Raw genomic sequence first — 22,461 nt, 5'->3', positions numbered from 1 at the left:
ACTTCTAGTTTTTGTTATTTCGTTAGTTTTAGTTAATGATAAAAACCTTGCTCCAAATGGCTGACTTCCTGTTGGGTTTAGGTTATGACCAATGTTCCCTCTAAGCTGCGCACGTGCGCAATTGCGCACTGCTGGCACGGTCTCTGAGCACAGAAAATCTGTGTTGCGCACAAAAAAAATTAATCTGAATTGAAATTAAAATTAATACTTTAACAATTCTGTTTTGCAGTGTTAGTCAGTGAGTGACTGGCTGCTCCCATATTGTATTAGAACGATGCCACCTTATCCTATAGTCCAGCCAATAATGCGATTTACATTTGTATATACGCAGCTAATCAACGTCGTTGACAGGCTATGACAGCGTCCTTATGTGCTGACACCGGTGTTTTAGCTGGCAAAGCGGCATGGCTGATGTGGAGTGAAGCCACGTTAATGACAACGTGTCCAACCATTGGAGATGTGAGCAGGACAGACGGAACAACTGACGGAAAAAGTGTGGACTTTATACCAGTTTTTAAATTGTGTTGATCGGCCACGTAAAACCAGAGTTGTGATAAAAAAAAATATGCAATGTTTGATTTTCTTCCTGAATACTATCGTTGTTTATATTTACTGCGGGAATAAATGGTAAAAACAGCGTTTTATAAGAAAAAAGGCTCGAAAGCACTCTCCACCTGGGAGCAAAAACAAACTCCACCCCCCTCTCCTTTTCCTATTCGTCCAAAAAAGTACCATGTCGACCAATCAAAAAATGATATGGCAACGTGGCATCTAGTTGTTAAGAAACGGGGGGAAGTTTTAGGAGTGACGGCGGTGCTTTGAAATGTGAGATATCTGCGACGTTTAGCGCAAATCTTGTGTAGTTAGTGTGTAGTTAGTGTGTAGTGTAGTTTTGCTGTGTGTGTCAGAACAATGAGGCGGCTGCTGAGTGTTACAGGTGTTACAGCAGTGATACATCTCCTGCTGTCAGGCCTGCAGGTATCAGGCTGTTGTTCTCCTTTATCTCATAGTGGACAGAAATTATTTTTTGGAGTGGCACAAATAATTTGTGTGGCATCAGATTTGATGCAGAACAGCTGAATGTTCTGTAAATAGTTTGAAATGTTTTTAAATAAACGCCTTGGCTGCATTTAAAAAAAAATAGCTGCAAAAATCTTTGTTGTTTGCCAAACTGAGTTACTTTTTTGAAGAAGTAACTATATAATTAATTGCCCAGCATTGGTCATTATATACTATATTTTGCAGACAGAGAGTTACAGACTCTCTCCCAGACCACAGACTCATAATACAAGTCAGAGCTTTTTTTAAAAAGAAAGAAAGTTGTGTTTTCAAAATTGGAGTTCAAGTTATTTTTACTTCCAATAGTGTTAACATACTACACAGGTCAATGAGTAGATTTTTTTTACATTTTCATTGTAAGTGGGCTAAAACAGTTAATTAAAAGTAGTCTAACATAAATGTAAATGCTGTAATTTGATTATTTTAATAAACCATGTAACTTGGATGGATTAGATGCCAGCGCGATCACAGTGCACACGTCTGATGTTGCTCACAGTGGTCCAAGGGATGCTCAGGGAGTTTGTGTGTTCGCTCAGACATGTGAAAAATTAGAGGGAACATTGGTTATGACTCCAAGAGACCTTAAGATAATACATTAGGCTACCAAATTTCAGTCATAGATGAAACATAGTGCAGGAGCTGCTTGTTTGAAATGTTGTATTCTGTAATTGTTGTACTTTGTGCTGTGGAGCCAGTTTGCAATATTCCATGACCAACTGCACCACCTGCTTCCACTAGATGGCGCTCTAACTATTGCTGATAATGGGTACATTAATCTGTTCAGGGCGGGACTTTCATCGTGCCTGTGAAGTTTAGTAGATACTGGACTAGATTTCTTTGAGTTATAGCAGTTTTATACTTCATTGCAAAACATCAACATTTACCATGCTGCTGGGGTCACGCCGTTTGGTGAAACGCTCACAGTTTTCAATCTAAGACAAAATCCTCAAAGCTTTCCTGGACAAATGTGAGGTTGCTGGGGTGAAGTGCCTTGAAACTGTACTCCAAAGTTTAAAACATGACATTTCCTGTTCCCACTAGGTGGCGCTGTGACCACTGTCAATTTTAACAACTAAAACGTGTTCGGGGCACAGCCTTGTGACATGTGAGAAGTTTGGTCCAGATTGAAGAATGTTTATGTGAATGACAGCAAATTTCATGAAAATGGACAAAATTTGCCTTTAATGAAAACTCAAAAGCACTGCAACTTACCATGGCCCAGGTGTGTCATTAAGACTGCCCAGGTGTGTCGTTTACATGTTTGTAGCAAATTTCATAAATAAACGTGAAACTCCGTCTGAGGTCTCAGTTTGTGAGGAGATACAATTCATGCTCAGGCCCTGAGAGAAAAAAAACACTGTTCATCACAGAGGTAGGTATTAGTAACTGACCACAGCTTTAAGGTAAAACAATATATCTTTGTGGTTGAAGACGGTGGATTAGCTCAATGAAATACTTTTAATCAAATTTCATCAAAATTTCACTTGAATTTATTTAAAATTACATTTTGCTTGGAAACAGATCAGAGCATTTTTCATTTAATTATTATTAACACTGTCTTAAAAACATTTGCAAAGTAAAGTCAGAGAGATTTTAATTCTTCACATTGTAATTATGTGACTATATATTCTATAATAAAACACTTGAGAATGAGAGGATTTGATTGGACGTTAGTGGTAAATGTGGACAGCTTTGACAAAATTGTTATAGCATCACATCCTGAGCTGCACCAGCAGGTTAACAAGCAAAATGATGAAATCATGGAAAATAGAATAGTGAAAATGAGCCACAAAATAATTATTTTCAAATTACTCAACGTAACAACTTAAACAATGACATTATTAACTATATTAACTATAATTATTATATTAATTATTTCTTTCATTAATTATGTAATTATTCACAGAAAAATCAGTATTTACTAAAGTTTAATAAGCAATGAACTTGCACTTCATTACTTAAGGTTCCCAATAAATGCTACGATATAACCCATCACCTTTAGGCTGGCTGGTGTGGTCATGTGACCCAGTATATCCAGTTGTGCTCAGCCTCTGAGCCTCTGAGTACGTGCTGATGGCACAGAGGTACAGGGCTGTGAATGTTACATACAGCAAATCTGTGATATGAAATCGTCTCAGTCTCTCAGTTTTTCAGCTGCTTCAATTAATTATAGAAACTGTGTCAAAGTCTGGACATACACCTCTGTTTTATGCCTTCTTACATCTTCTTAAGTCTTGAAAGTGTTTTGTTGTTCAGCCAGTTAGCCCTGCTCCTTCTGTTTAGGCTATCGTGCAAGTAAACTGGAAGGAATTACTGCTCGAGATGATAACATAAGAACATAAAACATAATTAAGTGTTTAAATTAAGATATTTGGTGACACACAGTGACAAATAATGTAAAACCAAACTGTTAGTTTATAACTGCAAATACCACTTTAAACTTTGTTTGTAGATTTAACTAAAGTATTGCGAATAAATTGTGTTTTGTTTTTTGATGACATATGTCAGCATTAAGGTCCTTAAAAAAAGGCCACTTACAAAAATGACAAAAAAGCCAAATATAAAGAGACGGTGCCTCCGCCAGCCGCTATGGGCCAAAGGTAAATCCTTGACTGGTCACCAGACTGTTGCAGGTCCAACATAGATAACAGACAGACAACCGTTTACACTCATAGACTTCCAAGTTAACCCAACACCACTACCTGCATGTCTTTGTTCTGTGGGAGGACGCTGGAGTACCTGGAGAGAACCCACAGATTTGTGGGATGCCATTAAAGTATTTCTTTAATGTACCCATTAATTATTAAGTATTTCTGACGATGCACTGAGGAGGACAAAATAGTTTTTCTCATAAAAAGGAGGATCCAGATGTTCCTGTTCCCCTGATTATCTTTCAGTCACACTGTGTTGTTCCCACTCTTCTTTGATTGTCTGCCATCACTCTGTGGTTGTTTTCTATGTTGTCTTTTGTGGTCCTTTTGATTCTCATTTGAATCCTTTTTACCTCTCTGCAGACTTTCCATCTCTTTATGGTAATATTGTGTCTCTGTGCTCATGTTTGTATCTCTGTCCCATCACAGATGTTATCAGTGTCCGAATAAACTCCCTGGCATATATGAGTCTGACCCCTGTCCCACATTCAGCCTCCGCGTAACCCTGCTGAGGCTGCTTTGTGCGCTGATTGGACGCCAGGACTCGCTCGGGTACGAGCTTGCGTGAACTCGCCGTGCCAGTGTTTCCAGGAGACTCTCCTATGTGCACGCGCACGTTTCCCACACGCCTCCCTGCTGCCCTGAACTGCATTGAACGCGAATCCCATGAAGCGCGCATCCGTTAGGAATTTGCATGGGGCGTACCCGCTAGTGGAATGCGCGCACCCGCTGTCCATCTCATAACTGCTGTCCAGCCTAATTGGAGGACACTGCTGATGTAGCCGAGTAAATGGGAATACTGGGGGCGCGTCTTTGAGCTTGTTCTGCGGCAGTTGGAAAGTGGAGCAAAGTGCGCACTCCTTTTCCTCAGGAGCAAAACTCTGCGTTGCTTTTTCACTCATTACAAGTTGATGTTTACCCGCAGCTGACTGGAGAATGTTCTCATTTATAGCAGGTCGGATTCTTTATCGCATATTTTAATTTGACTGACCTGCTTTTGCAGTTGATGCGGAGGATAAAAGCAGAGTTTTTGTACATGTAGCGCAGAAAGACGGATTCTCCAGAGGCTTCTGTAAGAGTAACAGTCATGTATGCAGGACGCAAGAGGAGAAAACCCGTTCAGAGAGTGTAAGTTTCTCTCATTTCATCTTTGAAGGTTTCCCTGCGTGTATTGTAACATCCACGTCACATTAAGAAATAGATTTGTTTCCTTGTCGGCCTAAATTCATCGAAACAAATCGGTGTTTGCTGACGATGCTGAATCAGGCCGGTGGATGTTCAGTGTATGAAATGTTCAGCGCGGATTATCGCAGGCCTGCAGCTGTGGCCTCATTCTTTAACAATAATTCTCTCTTTCTGTCTGTTAATGATAACGCCACACTTCTGTGAATTATTGTACATGAATTATTTTTATTTGTCCCAACGTTTCCCCGGCCGTGGGGCTTTCGGGACGACTGCTCGGCTATTTTCTGTCAAACGCCCTTCAAACAATCAGCTGGGCCGTTTTTTCCCTTTCGTTCCCTTTTGCAAGGATATTGAAGATATCTTCGTTTTTTTTATGTTGTTGTTGCTTTAGTAAAATTCTACAAATTTTAATTTCAAATCATTTTATAAAAAGGCCTTTGGTAAGAGGCCCTAATCTTTTTTTAATCGCATTAACGCGACTCAAACACTCACGAACCTTTTTCAGTAATTCTTTTAAAATAAATTCCAAGCAGTCAGTGGCGTCACGGTCACAGTCCAGCTTTAAACGGTTTCCTCTCAGTCTCTACTAAAATGTAGTAAAACAGCAAAGAGATGATCTGCATCCTCAGCGGGCCTTTGTTCTGCTCCGATGTGATCTGACTCTGGAAAAGCTGCGAGATAATTATTTAAAAAGAAAGTGTGGCAGAAGTCATATCTAAAATCATTACATCTACATTCAGTTTTCCCCTAATACGCTGCTATAAAAATGGTTCCCCCCCCCCCCTTCCGGATTTCTCAGCTTTTAGCGTGTTTATCGAATAAATGTTAATATTAGACAAACCTAAATTCTTCTCAGGGTTAAACAGGCTGAATGTTTATCTGTTGGCAGAATCCAGTAAATACAAAATGCAATTATTAGGTGATAATTTGATGAATTAAGGGAAAGTAGCTAACCACACCAACCCGGCCCTGTGTGGAAAATGTAATCGTTCCCTGAACCAAGTGTTTGTGATAAGTTGCAATGACTGTTTCACTTTGCTGTGGAGGAACTGTGGCCCACTCTTCTTTGCAGAAGGAAACGAGAACACTGAGCACTTCTAGGTTACTATGGTTTTGATGGTCAGGCCTAAGAACTGAAATGACTTTGACTCCCATGAATGTGACAGAACTCAAGTTCAGAAACGGATCAGTGCTGCAGCATAATTCTTGAAAATGGCCTCAGTGTCTGTAAAGCTCCTAAACACAGCCTATAATTCTCCTCTTGCTGACACATACTGTCAGTACTGAGATGATTTATGTTGAAACAGGGACTCAGTTTCAATTTCTTCTGCTTTAAAGAGTTCCTGACTTCCTGAGCTTGTTTAACTCTGAGAACATGACACGTGACAATTCCACGGAAACAAATTTCCTGACTGAGCAACGCTGAATGTTTATCCGATTCCAGACTCAAGAGATTCAGAAAATATCAAATCAGAGAATGAATCTGAGTGAAAATAACAACGTGGTGCAGCACTGAATGTAGACAGAGAGAGGAAAAGAGACAAGCCTGGCATGTTAAGCTGCTATCTGTGATGTGCAGGATAAACAGATCTCCATCCATATGTTGGGATGTTAGGAGAGGCCATTGTAGTTGTATTACACTCACATTGTTGCCATGCTAGTTTGAAAAAAAACAAGAAAATGTGAAACTTCAGCTTCGATTTGGAGTTTAGGTAAAGAAACGTTCAGTGTTTTAAATGTAGGCCGACAGGGAGGCCCACCCAGCACTGAAGTTCAGACCATATGATTGGCTGCAATTTTAATGCAAGCTATAAAATATATGTAGTATATATACTGACAAGACGATCTACGTTATCAGTTACTGGATGTTTTAACGTTAGAACAATAAAGTCATGTATTACTCCTATGTTTCTTTATGACAGTACAGTATAGAAAGAAGGTACTCTTTACTTTGAGCTCTGTGATCTCTCATATCAGGATCTGTCAGCCTACATTAGTACGACTTTCTTTCTTTGCATCTGCTAAATCATCCAGATTATACTGAAGTCTAAAAACACCAGTTACAGCCACAAATTAACATGTTGCTTTTAAGAAATGATTAAAATCTGATTGAACTGAAAGCTTGTTGGTTTCAGTTATTTGTCACAGCCAGATCGATTAAGATGGGTGTTGTTAAAGGATTACTTCACACAACAAATGCCAGTGTTTGCTTACTGTGCAGGCTGGAAAACCATAGACTGTTCATAAAAGAACAACCTGAGTTGGCTAGGAGTGTACGACTGCAGGATGAGCATTAGGCCACCATCTTGGCTTTTTGAAATGTGACAGGCAGATCTGACTGTGAAGCCAAGGTACACAATTCACTTATATAGTTATGATTTAAGGTAGACCTACCTTAAATCACACCTTACGTTATCTCTTCCGCTGTACAATGTTATTTGCATGCTGTCATCAGTGAAGCTCCAACACACTAAAAACACTTCACTTGTCGTGCATCATTTTGAAGGTGACAGCTTCAAAGTCACTTCTGTCACTCGTTTGGAAGCAGAGACAAGTGGGTCTCAGGTCTGCCATCGTCACTTGAAGTCACAGAATGTGATTCACTTTGCTTAGTTTAGAGTTTAACCAAGTGATTGAGACAATAAACTGTCTTACTGCACTGTAAACCTATGGAAGTTTTTTATGTCTTTATTATCTGTATTAAGCACATTGAGTTTACATCTGCCATTGCCATCAGAAAGAGTTTACTGAGGTCTTTTTGGAGTGGTCGCTCTCTGCTGGTTATTGGAATGAAAGTCGATCTTTAAGGGACTTCTTTACTTGACACACTTTTTAGACCCAGAGTGATGTCTGTGTTTGATACACAGCGAATCTACACATAAAAATAATACAGAAGACAGGCTGCATACATAAAGAACCAGATCTAATCTACCTACAGCAATACCAATGGTTTTTGTTTGCTTTGTAATCAGGGTGAAGCAACCACCAACTGAGGGATCCAAGTCCAATCCATCTAAACGACATAGAGACAGGCTAAACGGGGAGCTGGAGCAGCTGGCCAGTCTGCTGCCGTTCCCTGAAGAGGTGACCGCCAGTCTGGATAAACTGTCCATCCTCCGCCTAAGTGTCAGCTACCTACGAGCCAAGAGTTTCTTCTCTGGTAAAGTTACCTTCTGATCGCAGCAATGGCATTAAGCAAGTAGACATTAATTTTGTATGTCACAAACTCTTCTCCCAGAAGGTGAAACATTTTTGGTACTTCTCCATGAAACTTATGAGCAACTTATGATTCCTAAACGGTTAGCGTAGCTCAGTGCAGTGATTGAAAGCAGGACAAAGCCTTCCATCAGTGCCAACACTTGCCTTATATCTGGACCTTTGGACATAGACTTGCAGTGTAAGAAGAGGTTCCCTGATGCTATCACCAGACCCAAAAACCACTGAAGCTGGTGTCTGTGGGAGAGACTACTGCAAGAAACTGATGGGTAGAATTTCACAGTCTCTCCTCTGTGGATTTATTCCCATTAAAAATGAGTCCAACTGCTGCTGTGTAAAGCTATGCATCATTCATGGACTAGTTCTCATAAGACATGAAGGTAAAACTGGCTCCACACCTGGTGGACGACAGGTTACCGTGCTGTGTAAAAACAGCTGTGAAAAGACACATACAGTAAATAACAACAATGTACAGCTCTGCACAGATGGGCCATGACATGTTCATCCATTCACAGATGGATACAGTATTAATCCTGTGCTGGATTAAAGACAGAGCCATAGTATCCACTGCACAATGACAGTAATGGGTATAATTGTCTGCACTTTTCTAAACCGGTGAATATTTTGCAAAGTGCAGGATGAGCCATGGATGATGGAAATCTGTATGTATGGTAAAATCCTCTGGTAAAAAAGTAACAGATGAACTGGACTGATCAAAACTACAGTTGTAGTTGAGTTGTTTCATAGCTATAAAAAAGTTAGAAAAATGTGAAATGTCACTGGTGGATTTCTTGTAGTTAGACCTTTACTCAGCAACTGATGGTGAAAGGTTTGCAGAACAGCTTTGCACTGCTGCCCTGGAGCCAGCTTTTTGGGACTTTGTTTGTGTGTTTGTTTGTTTGTTTGTTTGTTTTGGTGAAAATCCCTGGAGATGGTTCTGATTGGGTCCTTGGACCTTGTTCCACTTCCCTACATTACCACGACACCAAGGAAATAAGGCCAACTTCTGTGGAAACGGATAGTGTAGCCAAATGTAGTTTATTTTAGGATATTATTGAAATTGTAAAGAGGAGGGGGAATAAATATTAATATTTAAAAAATCAAAAATAGCATCTATTTAAGTTAGAACAGTAATATCCTCTTTGAAGGGTCTTTCACTCAGAACCAGTAGAGTTGAGAGAAGACTGCTGTTTCTATCTGTACTCATGTCTTTTTGGTGCTACAAACCCCGACTGGAGTTTGAACCAGGACCCTCTTGCTGTCTTAACCACTGCTTCCTTGTGAACCAAGCCGGTTGTTGATGACATATGAACTCTGCTTCTGGGTCCAAACTACTCTATTAATTACAACTGTTCATTTTAAAGCTCAGTTTTTAAAACCTTACGATGTAACTACACCCCAGCCCATGCAGCAGTATATTAATGACTAACCTCGCATTGTGGATGGATTATCTCAGTTGTTCTCCTGACTGAAGTTTGGTCCGTTTACAGCAGGGGTCTCGAACTCCAGGCCTCGAGGGCCGGTGTCCTGCAGATTTTAGATCTCACCCTGGGTCAACACACCTGAATCAAATGATTAGTTCATTACCAGGCCTTTGGAGAACTTCAAGACATGCTGAGGAGGTCATTTAGCCATTTAAATCAGCTGTGTTGAATCAAGGACACATCTAAAGCCTGCAGGACACCGGCCCTCGAGGCCTGGAGTTCGAGACCCCTGGTTTACAGCATCCTGCCATGCAATTGCATTTGTCCCTAACCATCGGGAACCCTCACGTTAACTTTTATCGACTGGAAAAAAGTTCGCGTTCGTCCTCCAGCTTCACTGTGTTTATGCTATGCTAACATAGCTGTGTCGCTAGCGATCACGTAGCACATCATTATATACCAGCTAGCCCAACTTCAGTAACCCTACAAACGTCACTGCTGTTTAGTTTTCTGTCTTCATTTATGTTGGAAGTGATAGCAGAGCTGTACGTTTGAATGTTTCAGAAATCTCTCAGTCTGAACATGCTATATCATGTTTAGGTGGAAGCTAGCGAGCTAACTTCCTGCTAACTTCTAACTCTGTTAAATTTAATAAATCCTGTTTCCATGGATGCCTGGATGTTAAACTTAATTGTTACACCTGGTAAAGCAGCAACGCTGATCATTTTATTAAAGATGAAAGAATTTAGACAGTTTGTAACTCTGAGTGATGCCGCAGTGTTCGTTTGAGTTTGGGCCCGGAAACGGCTGATGATGACAGGCTTAAAGACCGGATAGAAACAAACTGCACGAGGAATTTGTTTTTATGTGTCGTTATTGTGAACAGAAAGCAGCAGCTGTTTTTAAATGTCCTCAGTTATTTTCAGCCATGACGATTGTGTCACAACAGTCAAGCTACTCTTTTGGTGTTGCCCAACAGCTTGCAGATCATCTCAGAGCACCACATGGACACTATTAAACCCCGATACTTTTTTCCCCATGACAGAACAGAGAAAACCGACTCATAGTGTGTTAAAACATTTATATTTGGCTGTAGCTCAGGTGGCAGAGCAGGTCAGCCACTAATCAGAAGGTCGGTGGTTCGATCCCAGGCTGCATCCTGGCTGCATGCCAAATATCCTTGGGCAAGATACCAACCCCATGTTTGCCTACTGGTGGTGGTCAGAGGGCCCGGTGGCGCCTGTGTCCGGCAGCCTCGCCTCTGTCAGTGCGCCCCAGGGCAGCTGTGGCTACAATGTAGCTTGCTATCGCCAGTGTGTGAATGGGTGAATGACTGAATGTAGTGTAAAGCGCTTTGGGGTCCTGTGGACTAGAAAAGCGCTATACAAATGCAGGCCATTTACCATTTATTTCTTTTTATTCAATCATCTTCCGGAAGAGAGAGACCCCTGCACAGCTCAAACGCCAGTTGCAAGAGCTCTAACATTAGAATCATAAACTGTGTCTCATATAGGTGTTATTTTGGTACTTTACACGTCACACAGTCTCAAACATTGCTTATATGGAAAGTTCCTCTTTTCTGTGTCTTATCTATTAATAGGCCTGTGCACTAAAACTTCCTGTTTTTCAGTCTGGCTGAGCACTTAGTTTGTGAGTCAAAGGTGGCCTTGCTCTACAAGCCTTCATTATTAAAGTACATAAAACAATATAATAGGAAAATAAGGACACTAAGGATATTGAGTTCCTGACAACACACATGACTTCATCACAGCGACAGGCTCTCAATATTTCATTAAGACCTGTGTCTGTGTGACATCACATATATGGTGATGAAGAACTGTGTTTGGTGTACATCAAAGCTTGATAAAGAGTTGCATGGTGTTCAGAATGAAGACATTGTTATTTTAGGTGGCGATCTTTCGGGGCGAATGCTGCAATGCAGTGGCTCCCAAAACATGAATAATTGAGAGAAACTCTGGAGTTTAAAGAATTTATGAAATGGAGGCAGAGCAGTGTTTGTTTAAGGCAGCGTCGTTCTGAAATGGCTGTTTGGGTTGAGACACACAGGTTACAGCTGTGGTGATTAGAGAATGTTTAAAGTGTTTGCACACATGCTTTGCTTATTTTTGCCACATGGCTGTACGGTAAGAAAAGAAAGCAAAGTGCTTTTCTCACATATTCCCTTAATTATGTTCGGGAGCTACATTTAGTAACATACAGAAGCATTTGGTAGCTCCTCAAGCTGTCACAGTGAATTATTGATCGTGGATTGCCGTAGCATGAGGTCAAAGTGTAGCCTATAGACAAAACCTCTTGTCTAACTGCATTAGCCTACTTCCTGGACAGTCTCTAAGTAATTAACAAGCTCAGGCTCTTACATAAAGGAAGCAGCTCCAGTGCTCCAGGCTGCCTCTGCAGTCAGCTGTAATTTGCTGTATGTAAACAGCACAAATTCACTTGTCAGAAGCATCCAAGGCTGGCTGGCCTGGACAGCATGGAGCTAGCTACACTCTGGGAATGCTGCCACTTCTTCAACACTCTGCTCCGCTTGGATGTTAAGAGGAACCCTTAAACCCTGAGAGAGCTAAGACTTCATTAAGTATTGTTTTTTCGACATCAATAAGGTGTCTTTAAAAAACTCCTGAGAGCATGCATTTGAATGCATCACAGGAGCTGAACAAAGCTCTGACAGAACCCATTTAATCTGGCTGACAGCATTATCCGAGCCAGCTGCCATCTTTGTTATTGTCAGCAGCTACAATGGGCTCATTCAGTCTGAGGAGAGGTGAGTTAACGCTCATAAAGCTGCAAACACGTGGATCCCCCCACCCACCGTATCCTCAGCTATAAAATACACATTCACAGCTGCTGCCTGGCATTTGGATCCAAGTACTGTTAGAGATCCTGATTCAGCAGATGACCCGCTCGACCACCTGAGCTGCAGGTTCAGCCGTTAGTCTGAGCTAACTTTTGAAAAAGTTCATATCACATGCAGTTTCCAGCAGTCCTGTCACAGATGACGTGCAGTGTAGACCCAGTGGTATGCCTTATTACAGTCAAACGTGACTGGAAGTTTGGGCAGTGGAGCAAATTCACTTTGCGACGTCAGCTTTTATTTCGATTTTTACAGGTTTCTATGATATAGAAAAGAACAAGCATAAACATTTCACAAGTTTCAAAGACTTTCAAATAAATCAAATGTATGCCAGGAGTCACTGTTAGTCGATGCTTCTGCTTTAAAACTCCTGCAGTTCACTAGATGTGAGCTTCTGGGACAAATCCTGATTGATGGGGATCCATTTCTGCCTTATCAAAGCTCCGAGCTCAGAATGTGGAAAATGATGCAAATTCTGTAACTATTGTCCTCAGATGGCTAGAGCACACATTTAACCATGCTCTACATACATTACAGTACAGTAGGTGTGACCATAGCAGCTGTTTTATTCATCCATTTGTTTTTGGATAAATTGTTAGATCAGCTCTGCTACCATAGTGAAGAGATTCCCTTGGAGGGAATTGCTACTGTGTTTACAACAAACAAAAGCTTGATAAGATTGCAGATGACAGAACTGAGCTAATAAAGACGCCTCTGGGTTTCTTAGAAAAGTCTGTGCCTGCAGCCGGGTGCTCTGATTGTCCTTTTTCCTCTTCCTGTCCCCTTTAACTGACCCAGTGTCCTGGAAAGCTTCCTTCAGTTTTTAAAGACAGGAAGCAAACCTGATTTCACTCCAGTGTTGCTGAGTCATCACATCCATGTTTGAACCTGTAGTGAACCACAGACATTATTATTATCATCATTATTAACATTAATAACCCTATTATTGTATCCATAGCTGGGTATTTGTTGTTGAAATAAGCTGTGGCTCTTGGAACATGCTATTGTCATTTTAATTTTAGTGTATTAATATTTGTAAATAAATAAATATGAATAATGTTCATAAAGAGGCTAGCAAAACATTGTTAAAGAGCTGTTTGTGGCAGGTGCAGTTAAGGAAAACAGGAATGGAAATTGTCATGATGATTAGACCAAAGAAGTTCAGGGTCTTCCTGTGGATTCCTCTGATATTGTATTAAAAATGAAGTATGAGGGGAAAAACACATAAACCTGGCACACAGCTGTAAATATCTGCAGTTTGTCCCACTTTTGTAGCCTAGAACTGCTGCTCCGTGATTTGTTATGTAAGCTGTGTGACCATTCCCAAAGTCTTGTGACAGGTCATAATGCCTGTTTCACTGTGCACTGCTTCCCCCTCCTTCCTGTAGGTCATCTCTCTGACCGCAAATGAAAGGTAGAGCTGTGGGATCAGCAGTGGGCCGTCCCTTAATGTCAGCTCTTCCTCCCTTCCTCTGCCAGTCTCATCATCTGTCCTTCCCCTACTTGGCTTAACCCCATCCCCCAGCCCTGCTAATGCAGGAATGCAGGCCACTGAAGGGAAAACCTGCCAATCGTCGGGGACCCTTCTCCACCTTACACTGCCCAAATCCAATCAATCCTTACATCCTCCCACCTCTCTGCATCACCTCCAGCACGAAAGCGGCACGGCGTGCGTGTTTTCTCTAATATACGTGTGCTGGTGTGCACAGTATGTGTTGGTAGATGTGGGGGTGGGGCAGCTGCATTGACTGTTCATTTTATGCAGGAGTTGAAACATCCTAACTGTCTGCCCTGCTGAGCAGAGGGGACACTGACACGGGTTTGTTTTTGTCATGTAGGTACAGATCAGTGCTTGGACACAGATGCTGCAGACTCCGTAACTGTGTTAATGCTATCAATGCAAATTAAAGGATTGTTTGGTTGTTTGTGGTTGAAGAGCACAGAGAAGAAGGCTGTGAGGATGTGGTCGGATTGTAATTACTCCATGCCCACTTATACAAGGAGAAGGTTAACTGATATTACAGATTAATATCAGAGCAGAAAATTGTGCATTATTTAAAATGCCAAACTCATGTGAACTTTATTGTTATGATAACTTATAACCTTATTTGTGTGGCACTTTATAAAGTGCATGTTATTGTGAATTTTAGCCAAAAATGTGATGAAATATTAATATGTATGCATACTAATAAAAATAAACGACAGTTGTCCTGATGGCTTCAGGGATGTCGTTTCAAAGGTTTGGTGCTGCAAACTCAAAAACGTGGATTTGAAGTAGAGGAGTGGAGTAGTCAATAGTGTAATAGGATGAGCTATGTAGAAGGATTTGGGCTATGCAGGGCTTTATGTGTGATTAATGAAAAAATTTAAATCAGTTAAAAGTTTCATGAGAAGCCAGTAAAGGGAAGCAAGAATAGAGAAGATGCGAGTTTTTACTAGTTTTTGTTAGCAGCCAAGCTCCTGAATTATGACAGGTTAGTGAGGCTGAGACATGTAAACGGTGAAGTCCAGTGGAAATATGTTTGATGTTTATGGATTAGCCTGTGTAAAAGTTGTGACAGGGCCTTTCAGCAGGCGTCATGTATTTAAGGCAGGAAATTCATTCAATCAATTTCAACTCTGTATATTTTTATTATATACAACATTATATACAACACAAATGCTACAGCAAGGGGGAGCCAGGACGCCAGGTCAGGGGGGAGATATCATCACCCCCACCCGAGATTGGGTACCAAGCCCCAAGTGCTATAGGAGTAGGATCTTTGAGTGCGAGAGGAACTGACCTGAAAGATAGGATCATGGCCAAGCTTGAAACCTGGACCCCCCGTAGTCGGTTACCAAGACTATGTGATGTACCCTCAGAAGGTCTGCTAGATGATGTTAATGCAGCACTACGGACGATACCTACAGCCACGATTACCGAGACTAACAAGCTGATCTACAATACGGCAGCAGTGATCAGTGAGATGCTTGGCTACGAGTCACACAGCCACAAGGGGCAGTACCCTCCATGGAGAAGGAGGCTAGAAGCTAAGATCAAGGTAGCACGGAGGGAGGTTAGCCAACTATCGGAGTTGCAGAAAGGCGCGACAAAGAAGGTGCCTACGAAGTACAGCAAGCTGTCCTGAGGCCTTGGAAACTGCCAAGCAACGACTCACAGCCTTGGCCAGCCACTTGAAGAGGTACACCAGAGAGATAGAAGGCAGGAGAATAAACCAGCTGTTCTCCACAGAACCAGCAAAGGTGTACTCTCAGTGGCAAGGGAACAATATGAGAACAGCACCACCAAGGCTGGAGATGGAACAATACTGGAAGAGCATATGGGAGAACGACGCAACCCATAACGGCAATGCTCAGTGGCTAGTGGATCTGAGGGCAGACCATAGCGACCTCCCTGAACAGGGTCCAGTAACCATCACAGTGGCAGATATCCAAGAAAGGGTCTCCAGTATGAAGAGTTGGACAGCACCAGGCCCCGACATGGTTCACACCAACTGGCTGAAGAAGCTGACTGCACTCCACGAGCGCCTGGCGGCACAAATGAACCAGCTGCTAGTTAACGAGAGACACCCGGAATGGCTAACCGAAGGTCGGACGGTCCTGATCCCCAAGGACCCCAAGAAGGGACCAACAACGTGCCTCAGCACCACGTGGAAGCTCCTGTCAGGCATCATAGCGGCTAAGATGAACAGGCACATGGGTCAATACATGAGCGGGGCACAGAAAGGAATGGGCAAGAATACCAGAGGCGCAAAACACCAGCTACTGGTAGACCGAGCAGTCAGCCGAGACTGCAAGACCAGACTGACCAACCTGTGCTCTGCCTGGATTGATTACAAGAAGGCCTATGACTCAATGCCCCACAGCTGGACACTGGAATGCCTAGACCTATACAAGATCAACAGGACCCTGAGAGCCTTCATCAGGAACTCAATCGGGATGTGGCGTACAACACCAGAGGTCAACTCCAAGCCCATAGCACAAGTCACCATCAAGTGTGGGATCTACCAAGGAGATGCTCTGTCCCCACTGCTGTTCTGCATAGGCCTGAACCCCCTCAGTGAGATCATTAACAAGACTGACTACGGATTGTATAGGAATTTCTTTTATTTATGTATTAATCACATTATTTTGTATAATGCCTTGGTACCACTGGATTTTAACATGTCTTACACTCATACAGTTAGACAGATGGTGTGGGTCTGGTTAGGAAGTTGGGGGGAAGCAGACAACTTTACAGGAAGAATCTTTTGTCTCTTCGAGGACTCTGGGAGGTAGCAAGGGAGTGTGAACCTTAAGGTGTGAAACAGCCGTGTACTGCCTTTTGTTCCTGGAGAAGGTATTTAACTGAGTGCCATGGAGGCTCAGAGAGACTCTGCTGACCGTCTGCCTGCGCAATCATGCTGGCTCTCCACCAATCCGATACCGGTGCCAAACCGGTACTTTTGAAACGGTGCTTAAACGGTGCCCGAACCGGTGCTTAAAGAATGGAGAACACAAACTTTGTCCAAAAACCTCTCATGTTTAGCTGTTTTTTTGTAAAAAGATAACAATGTTAGCCTTTTCTGCAGCTATAGGGCAGAAAATGACAGGGGAAACCACAGGGGAAAAGGAGGTATTTATAAAAAGAAGATTAAAACAATACATGAAATATAATCAGTACTGTTACTCATAGCTGCTACCATAATGATAACTTAACAAACAGCCAATATTGGGTAATTGCAAATAGTTATCAGCTAATGCTAACATGCACACCAGCTGGGTGAGGGGTCAGTGTTGTTGAAAGGGGTCAGCTATACTGACCTCTTGAAATTCTTCATAAAGTGCCATCTACTGTTCATATGTTCAGCTGCTAGCTTGTCTGCTGTCCAGAGACATCACTGTTGGCACTGAAACTGTTACAAATGTGTATCCAACTTAAGAGTCATTTTTATATCGATTTCTTATAGCAGTAAATCATAAAGAAGTTTCACATTAGTTTTCCTCAGATCTTCCACAACCAAGTTAGTGTGCTCATGCAGTAGAATGTATAACCACAGTACATCCACAGTTACCATGACAGCGACTGTATATAGAGTTAGTCGTCAGTAGTTGCACCTCCTGTATGTAATGTACACTTCAGCTAATTTTAATAATTGGATTAGAAAATCATTAAACTCAAATAGCTCATGTGTGTTTTGTATGTCTTGGGTAGAGACTCTGATATACTCATTCCTTGTTTCTCAGTTGTGCCTCTAAGTCTCCTATTTCTATTTTTATTTTGGTTTGAGTCTCTTTTATTCATTAAAAAAGAAAATGTAGACTTTAAGCAGTGTGTACATAAGCTTAAGGCGCTGTCATATGTACAGACATTTGAAGGAACGCTCATGAACCTTTTGTTTCCAGCTTCTCATCTGCGTTTTGTACACCAACACATTACAATAAAAAATGCCTGCAAAGCCGGCAGAGAGAGAGCGCCAAGTATGAGGGAGTGCCTGATTTTCAGGGTCAGTGCTTGTTTGTCAGGTTTAATCAGTTACTGGGCCAGATACGTTTGGCCAGTGCTGACATGGGGCCCACTGATGGGATCAAGCACACTGCTTCCACCACAGTAGTTTAGCAGCAGCAGTGTTCATACAGTGCTCCTTTCTATCATCCAAAACACTCCCAAATTAATAAATAATTTCCTTGTCAAATAGAGTACATCAAAGTTTAACGCTCCAAAGTCATTTCATGTGAACTTCAAGCAGCAAGTCCTGGTGATGTTCCCACAGCTTATGTCACCCACATTCAGGTAGCCAAATTGAAGCATCAAGTATCATAACCAGGTGTGCTTTGAAGAAGGGCTTCTGTGAAAGGAGTCAAGTGTAGCTACATCTGTAGGGTGAAAACTGTGGTCACAGAAGACGAGGTTTTCTCCCTGTCTCACTCTGGATTTCCAATACACATGAATGGGGAGGGATCTGAGAGATTTTCTGATCATAACTGAAAAACCGTAGAAGGCACAGTGGAACAAATGTGTTAGTTTTGTACGAATCGTTGTCCTGGTCGATTTGGTGTGACAACGGTGTCTGTAAGGTAAACGATGTGGGAGAAAACCCACCTTAAAAAAGGACAGAAAAGTGATAATAATAACAATAATTAAAGCTGCAAGCAGCGATATGAGGGCCCTCGCACCCCGGCGCGTCGAGCCAAGCCCAACACCTAAAACCAACGCTTCCGATCTGATGTCACATCGATGGAATTCATGCATTTAACCACCAGCTAAAATTTCATCTCATTCAACCATTATTATAGTCGTCCCACTAGGTGGCGCTCTAACCATTACTGACAAATGGCATAAGAAACATTTCCGAGCTCGAGTCTCATCACGCCTGCGACCTTTGGGAGAGATTGGACATTGTGTTTTTGAGCGACAGCAGGTTACTGCTTTTTGGCGAGTGATTGAAACTCCACGTGCCGCCATGACCACCCCGTTTCCCTGAACGTAAAAAGCTTCGCAATTTAACATCACAAAGGTCTTTAGATTCCACACACACGAGATCGCGTAAATCTAATGAAATCCCTTGGAGGAGTTCGTCAAAGTACGAGGCCTGAAAAGAGGGGAAAATGTGGCCAAAATGACACATTAATTTTAAAATGGCTGACTTCCTGTTGGATTTGGGATATTGCTCCAAGAGACTTTTTTGTACATCTTGATATCTTACATAAGCTTACCAGATTTCAGGCTCATAGACGAAACACAGAGCAGGGGCTGTTGTTTTGAAATTTTGTAGGGGGCGCTGTGGAGCCATTTTGCGCTATTCAGTGAAAATGGTAAAATAACAAGAAAGCGCTCATCACATTGGAGGTATGCGCCAAATTTCAAGACTTTTTAAACTTTCCAAGCCCCTCAAAAGCCACTTCATTGTTCATGGTGAACCGCGTTGCCAACAGGGTGCGCCGTTCAGTTTAAAGTCACAATTTTCTCACTGAAGCATCATGAGGGACTGATGGTGATATTCACCGCTTTTGAGGTGGCCACGATAAACCTGTGAAAATCAGTACAACAAAATGAAAGACATGACATTTCCTGTTGCCACTAGGTGGCGCTCTGCATATTCCTGACAATGGGCACATCAATCTGTTCAGGGTGAGTCTGACATCATCCCTGTAAAGTCTGGTTCTGATCAGACTGGATTTCATTGAGTTATACTAACTTGTTTCTTCATGGCGAGACATCAAAGTTCGCCATGCTGCTGGGGTCACACCCTCTCACGAAAAGTCACAGTTTTCTCTGTAACCCAAGACCAACTCCTTAAGGCTTTCCTGGAGAAATTTGAGGCTGCAGATGTCACCCATCACAACGCTGTACTCCAAAGTGTAAAACATGACACTTCCTGTTCCCACTAGGTGGCGCTGTCCCTGATGTCAAATATGGCAGTTGAAATATGTTCAGGGCTGGAGCCTTATCATATGTGTGCTCTTTGGTGCACGGCGGACAATGTATGAGGGAATGAGAGGCAATAAGATTTTCATTGCGAGTCATCGAAATTCGCCGTGGCGCCACGTCCTCACCGTATCACGAAAACTCAAAAGCTCCGCAATTTAACATGGCCCAGGTGGGTAGTTGACACTGACCAAATATGAAGCTTGTATGACAAAATCCCAAGGAGGAGTTCGCGAAAGTACAAGGCATGGAAATGGTAAAATCAGAGCCAAAATGTGACCTTCAATCCAAAATGGCGGACTTCCTGTTGGGTTTGCGTCAATGGGCCTATTGACTTTTTTGTTCGTCTTGGCATGATACATACGTGTACCAGAGTTCATACATGTAGCTCAAACCATGTGGTCGTAGGGCTGCATTTTATAAGGCATAGGTGGCGCTCTAGAGCAATTTTCCAATGCTCATATGTAAAACCATTAAAATACAAAATTTTTCACCAGACCTGATGCGTGTGCAAAATTTCATGAGTTTTTGAGCATGTTAAAGCCCTCAAAAAGGCAATTCATTTCAATGAAAAATAATAATAATAATAATAATAATAATAATTAAAGCTGCAAGCAGCGATATGAGGGCCCTCGCACCCCCGGCGCGTCGAGCCAAGCCCAACACCTAAAACCAGCGCTTCCGATCTGATGTCACATTGATGGAATTCATGCATTTAACCACCAGCTAAAATTTCATCTCATTCAACCATTATTATAGTCGTCCCACTAGGTGGCGCTCTAACCATTACTGACAAATGGCATAACAAACATTTCCGAGCTCGAGTCTCATCACGCCTGCGACCTTTGGGAGAGATTGGACATTGTGTTTTTGAGCGACAGCAGATTACTGCTTTTTGGCGAGTGATTGAAACTCCACGTGCCGCCATGACCACCCCGTTTCCCTGAACGTAAAAAGCTTCGCAATTTAACATCACAGAGGTCTTTAGATTCCACACACAGGAGATCGCGTAAATCTAATGAAATCCCTTGGAGGAGTTCGTCAAAGTATGAGGCCTGAAAAGAGGGGAAAATGTCGCCAAATTTACACATTAATTTTAAAATGGCTGACTTCCTGTTGGATTTGGGATATTGCTCCAAGAGACTTTTTTGTACATCTTGATATCTCCAATAAGCTTGCCAGGTTTCAAACTCATACATAAAACACAGAGCAGGGGCTGTTGTTTTGAAATTTTGTAGGGGGCGCTGTGGAGCCATTTTGCGCTGTTCAAGGAAAATGAACATATAAAAAGAAATCCCTCATCACATTAGAGGTGTGCGCCAAATTTCAAGACTTTTTAAACTTTTCAAGCCCCTCAAAAGCCACTTCATCTTTCATGGTGAACTGCGTTGCCACCAGGGTGCGCCGTTCAGTTTATAGTCACAATTTTCTCACTGAAGCATCAAGAGGGACTGATGGTGATATTCACCGCTTTTGAGGTGGCCACGATGAACCTGTGAAAATCAGTACAACAAAATGAAAGACATGACATTTCCTGGTGCCACTAGGTGGCGCTCTACGTATTCCTGACAATGGGCATATCAATCTGTTCAGGGCGGGTCTGACATCATCCCTGTAAAATCTGGTACTGATCAGATTGGATTTCATTGAGTTACACTAATTTGTTTCTTCATGGCGAGACCTCAATGTTCGCCATGCTGCTGGGGTCACACCCTTCAGCGAAAACTCACAGTTTTCTCTGTAACCCAAGACCAACTCCTTAAGGCTTTCCTGGAGAAATTTGAGGCTGCAGATGTCACCCATTACAATACTGTACCCCAAAGTGTAAAACATGACATTTCCTGTTCCCACTAGGTGGCGCTGTCCCTGATGTCAAATATGGCAGTTGAAATATGTTCAGGGGTGGAGCCTTATCATATGTGTCCACTTTGGTCAAGGTCGGACAATGTATGACAGAACGAGAGGCAATAAGATTTTCATGGCGAGTCATCGAAATTCGCCGTGGCGCCACGGCCTCACCATATCCCGAAAACTCAAAAGCTCCGCAATTTAACATGGCCCAGGTGTGTAGTTGACACTGACCAAATATGAAGCTTGTACGATGAAATTCCAATGACGAGTTCGAAAAAGTTCGAGGCATGGAAATGGCAAAATTAGAGCCAAAATGTCACCTTCACTTCCAAATGGCGGACTTCCTGTTGGGTTTAGGACATGGCCATAATAGACTTTTATGTGCGTCTCCGAACGTTAGATATGTGTTCCGAGTTTTATACATGTAGGTCATACCCATCTCGGGGGCTCGCGTTTCTCATTTTTCTAGGTGGCGCTACTGAGCCAATTTTCCCTGGACATGTCTACGGACATTAAAATACGTAAATTTTCACCAGACCTGATGCGTGTGCAAAATTTCATGAGTTTTTGAGCATGTTTAGGCCCTCAAAAAGCCGATTCATTTGCCGAAATAATAATAATAATAATAATAATAATAATTAAAGCTGCAAGCAGCGATATGAGGGCCCTCGCACCCCCGGCGCGTCGAGCCAAGCCCAACACCTAAAACCAGCGCTTCCGATCTGATGTCACATTGATGGAATTCATGCATTTAACCACCAGCTAAAATTTCATCTCATTCAACCATTATTA

At 42.2% G+C, this 22,461-nt stretch overlaps 1 protein-coding gene across 1 annotated transcript in view; it reads left to right on the top strand.

Moving 5' to 3' along the window:
* Positions 1-4,400: 4,400 nt before the first annotated feature.
* LOC100711615 (aryl hydrocarbon receptor) overlaps positions 4,401-22,461 on the top strand; it is a 46,556-nt gene continuing 28,495 nt past the window's right edge. The window contains exons 1-3 of the mRNA XM_025903995.1: positions 4,401-4,665; positions 4,753-4,838; positions 7,868-8,055. Of these exons, the coding sequence (XP_025759780.1) occupies positions 4,798-4,838; positions 7,868-8,055 (229 nt within the window). The 5' untranslated portion in view covers positions 4,401-4,665; positions 4,753-4,797. The remainder of the gene's footprint in view (positions 4,666-4,752; positions 4,839-7,867; positions 8,056-22,461) is intronic.

This window comes from Oreochromis niloticus, linkage group LG16, assembly GCF_001858045.2.
Source record: "Oreochromis niloticus isolate F11D_XX linkage group LG16, O_niloticus_UMD_NMBU, whole genome shotgun sequence".
Lineage (NCBI taxonomy): Eukaryota > Metazoa > Chordata > Actinopteri > Cichliformes > Cichlidae > Oreochromis > Oreochromis niloticus.
Note: the sequence above shows the minus strand (reverse complement) of the source record. Positions and strands in the feature narration are given on the sequence as shown.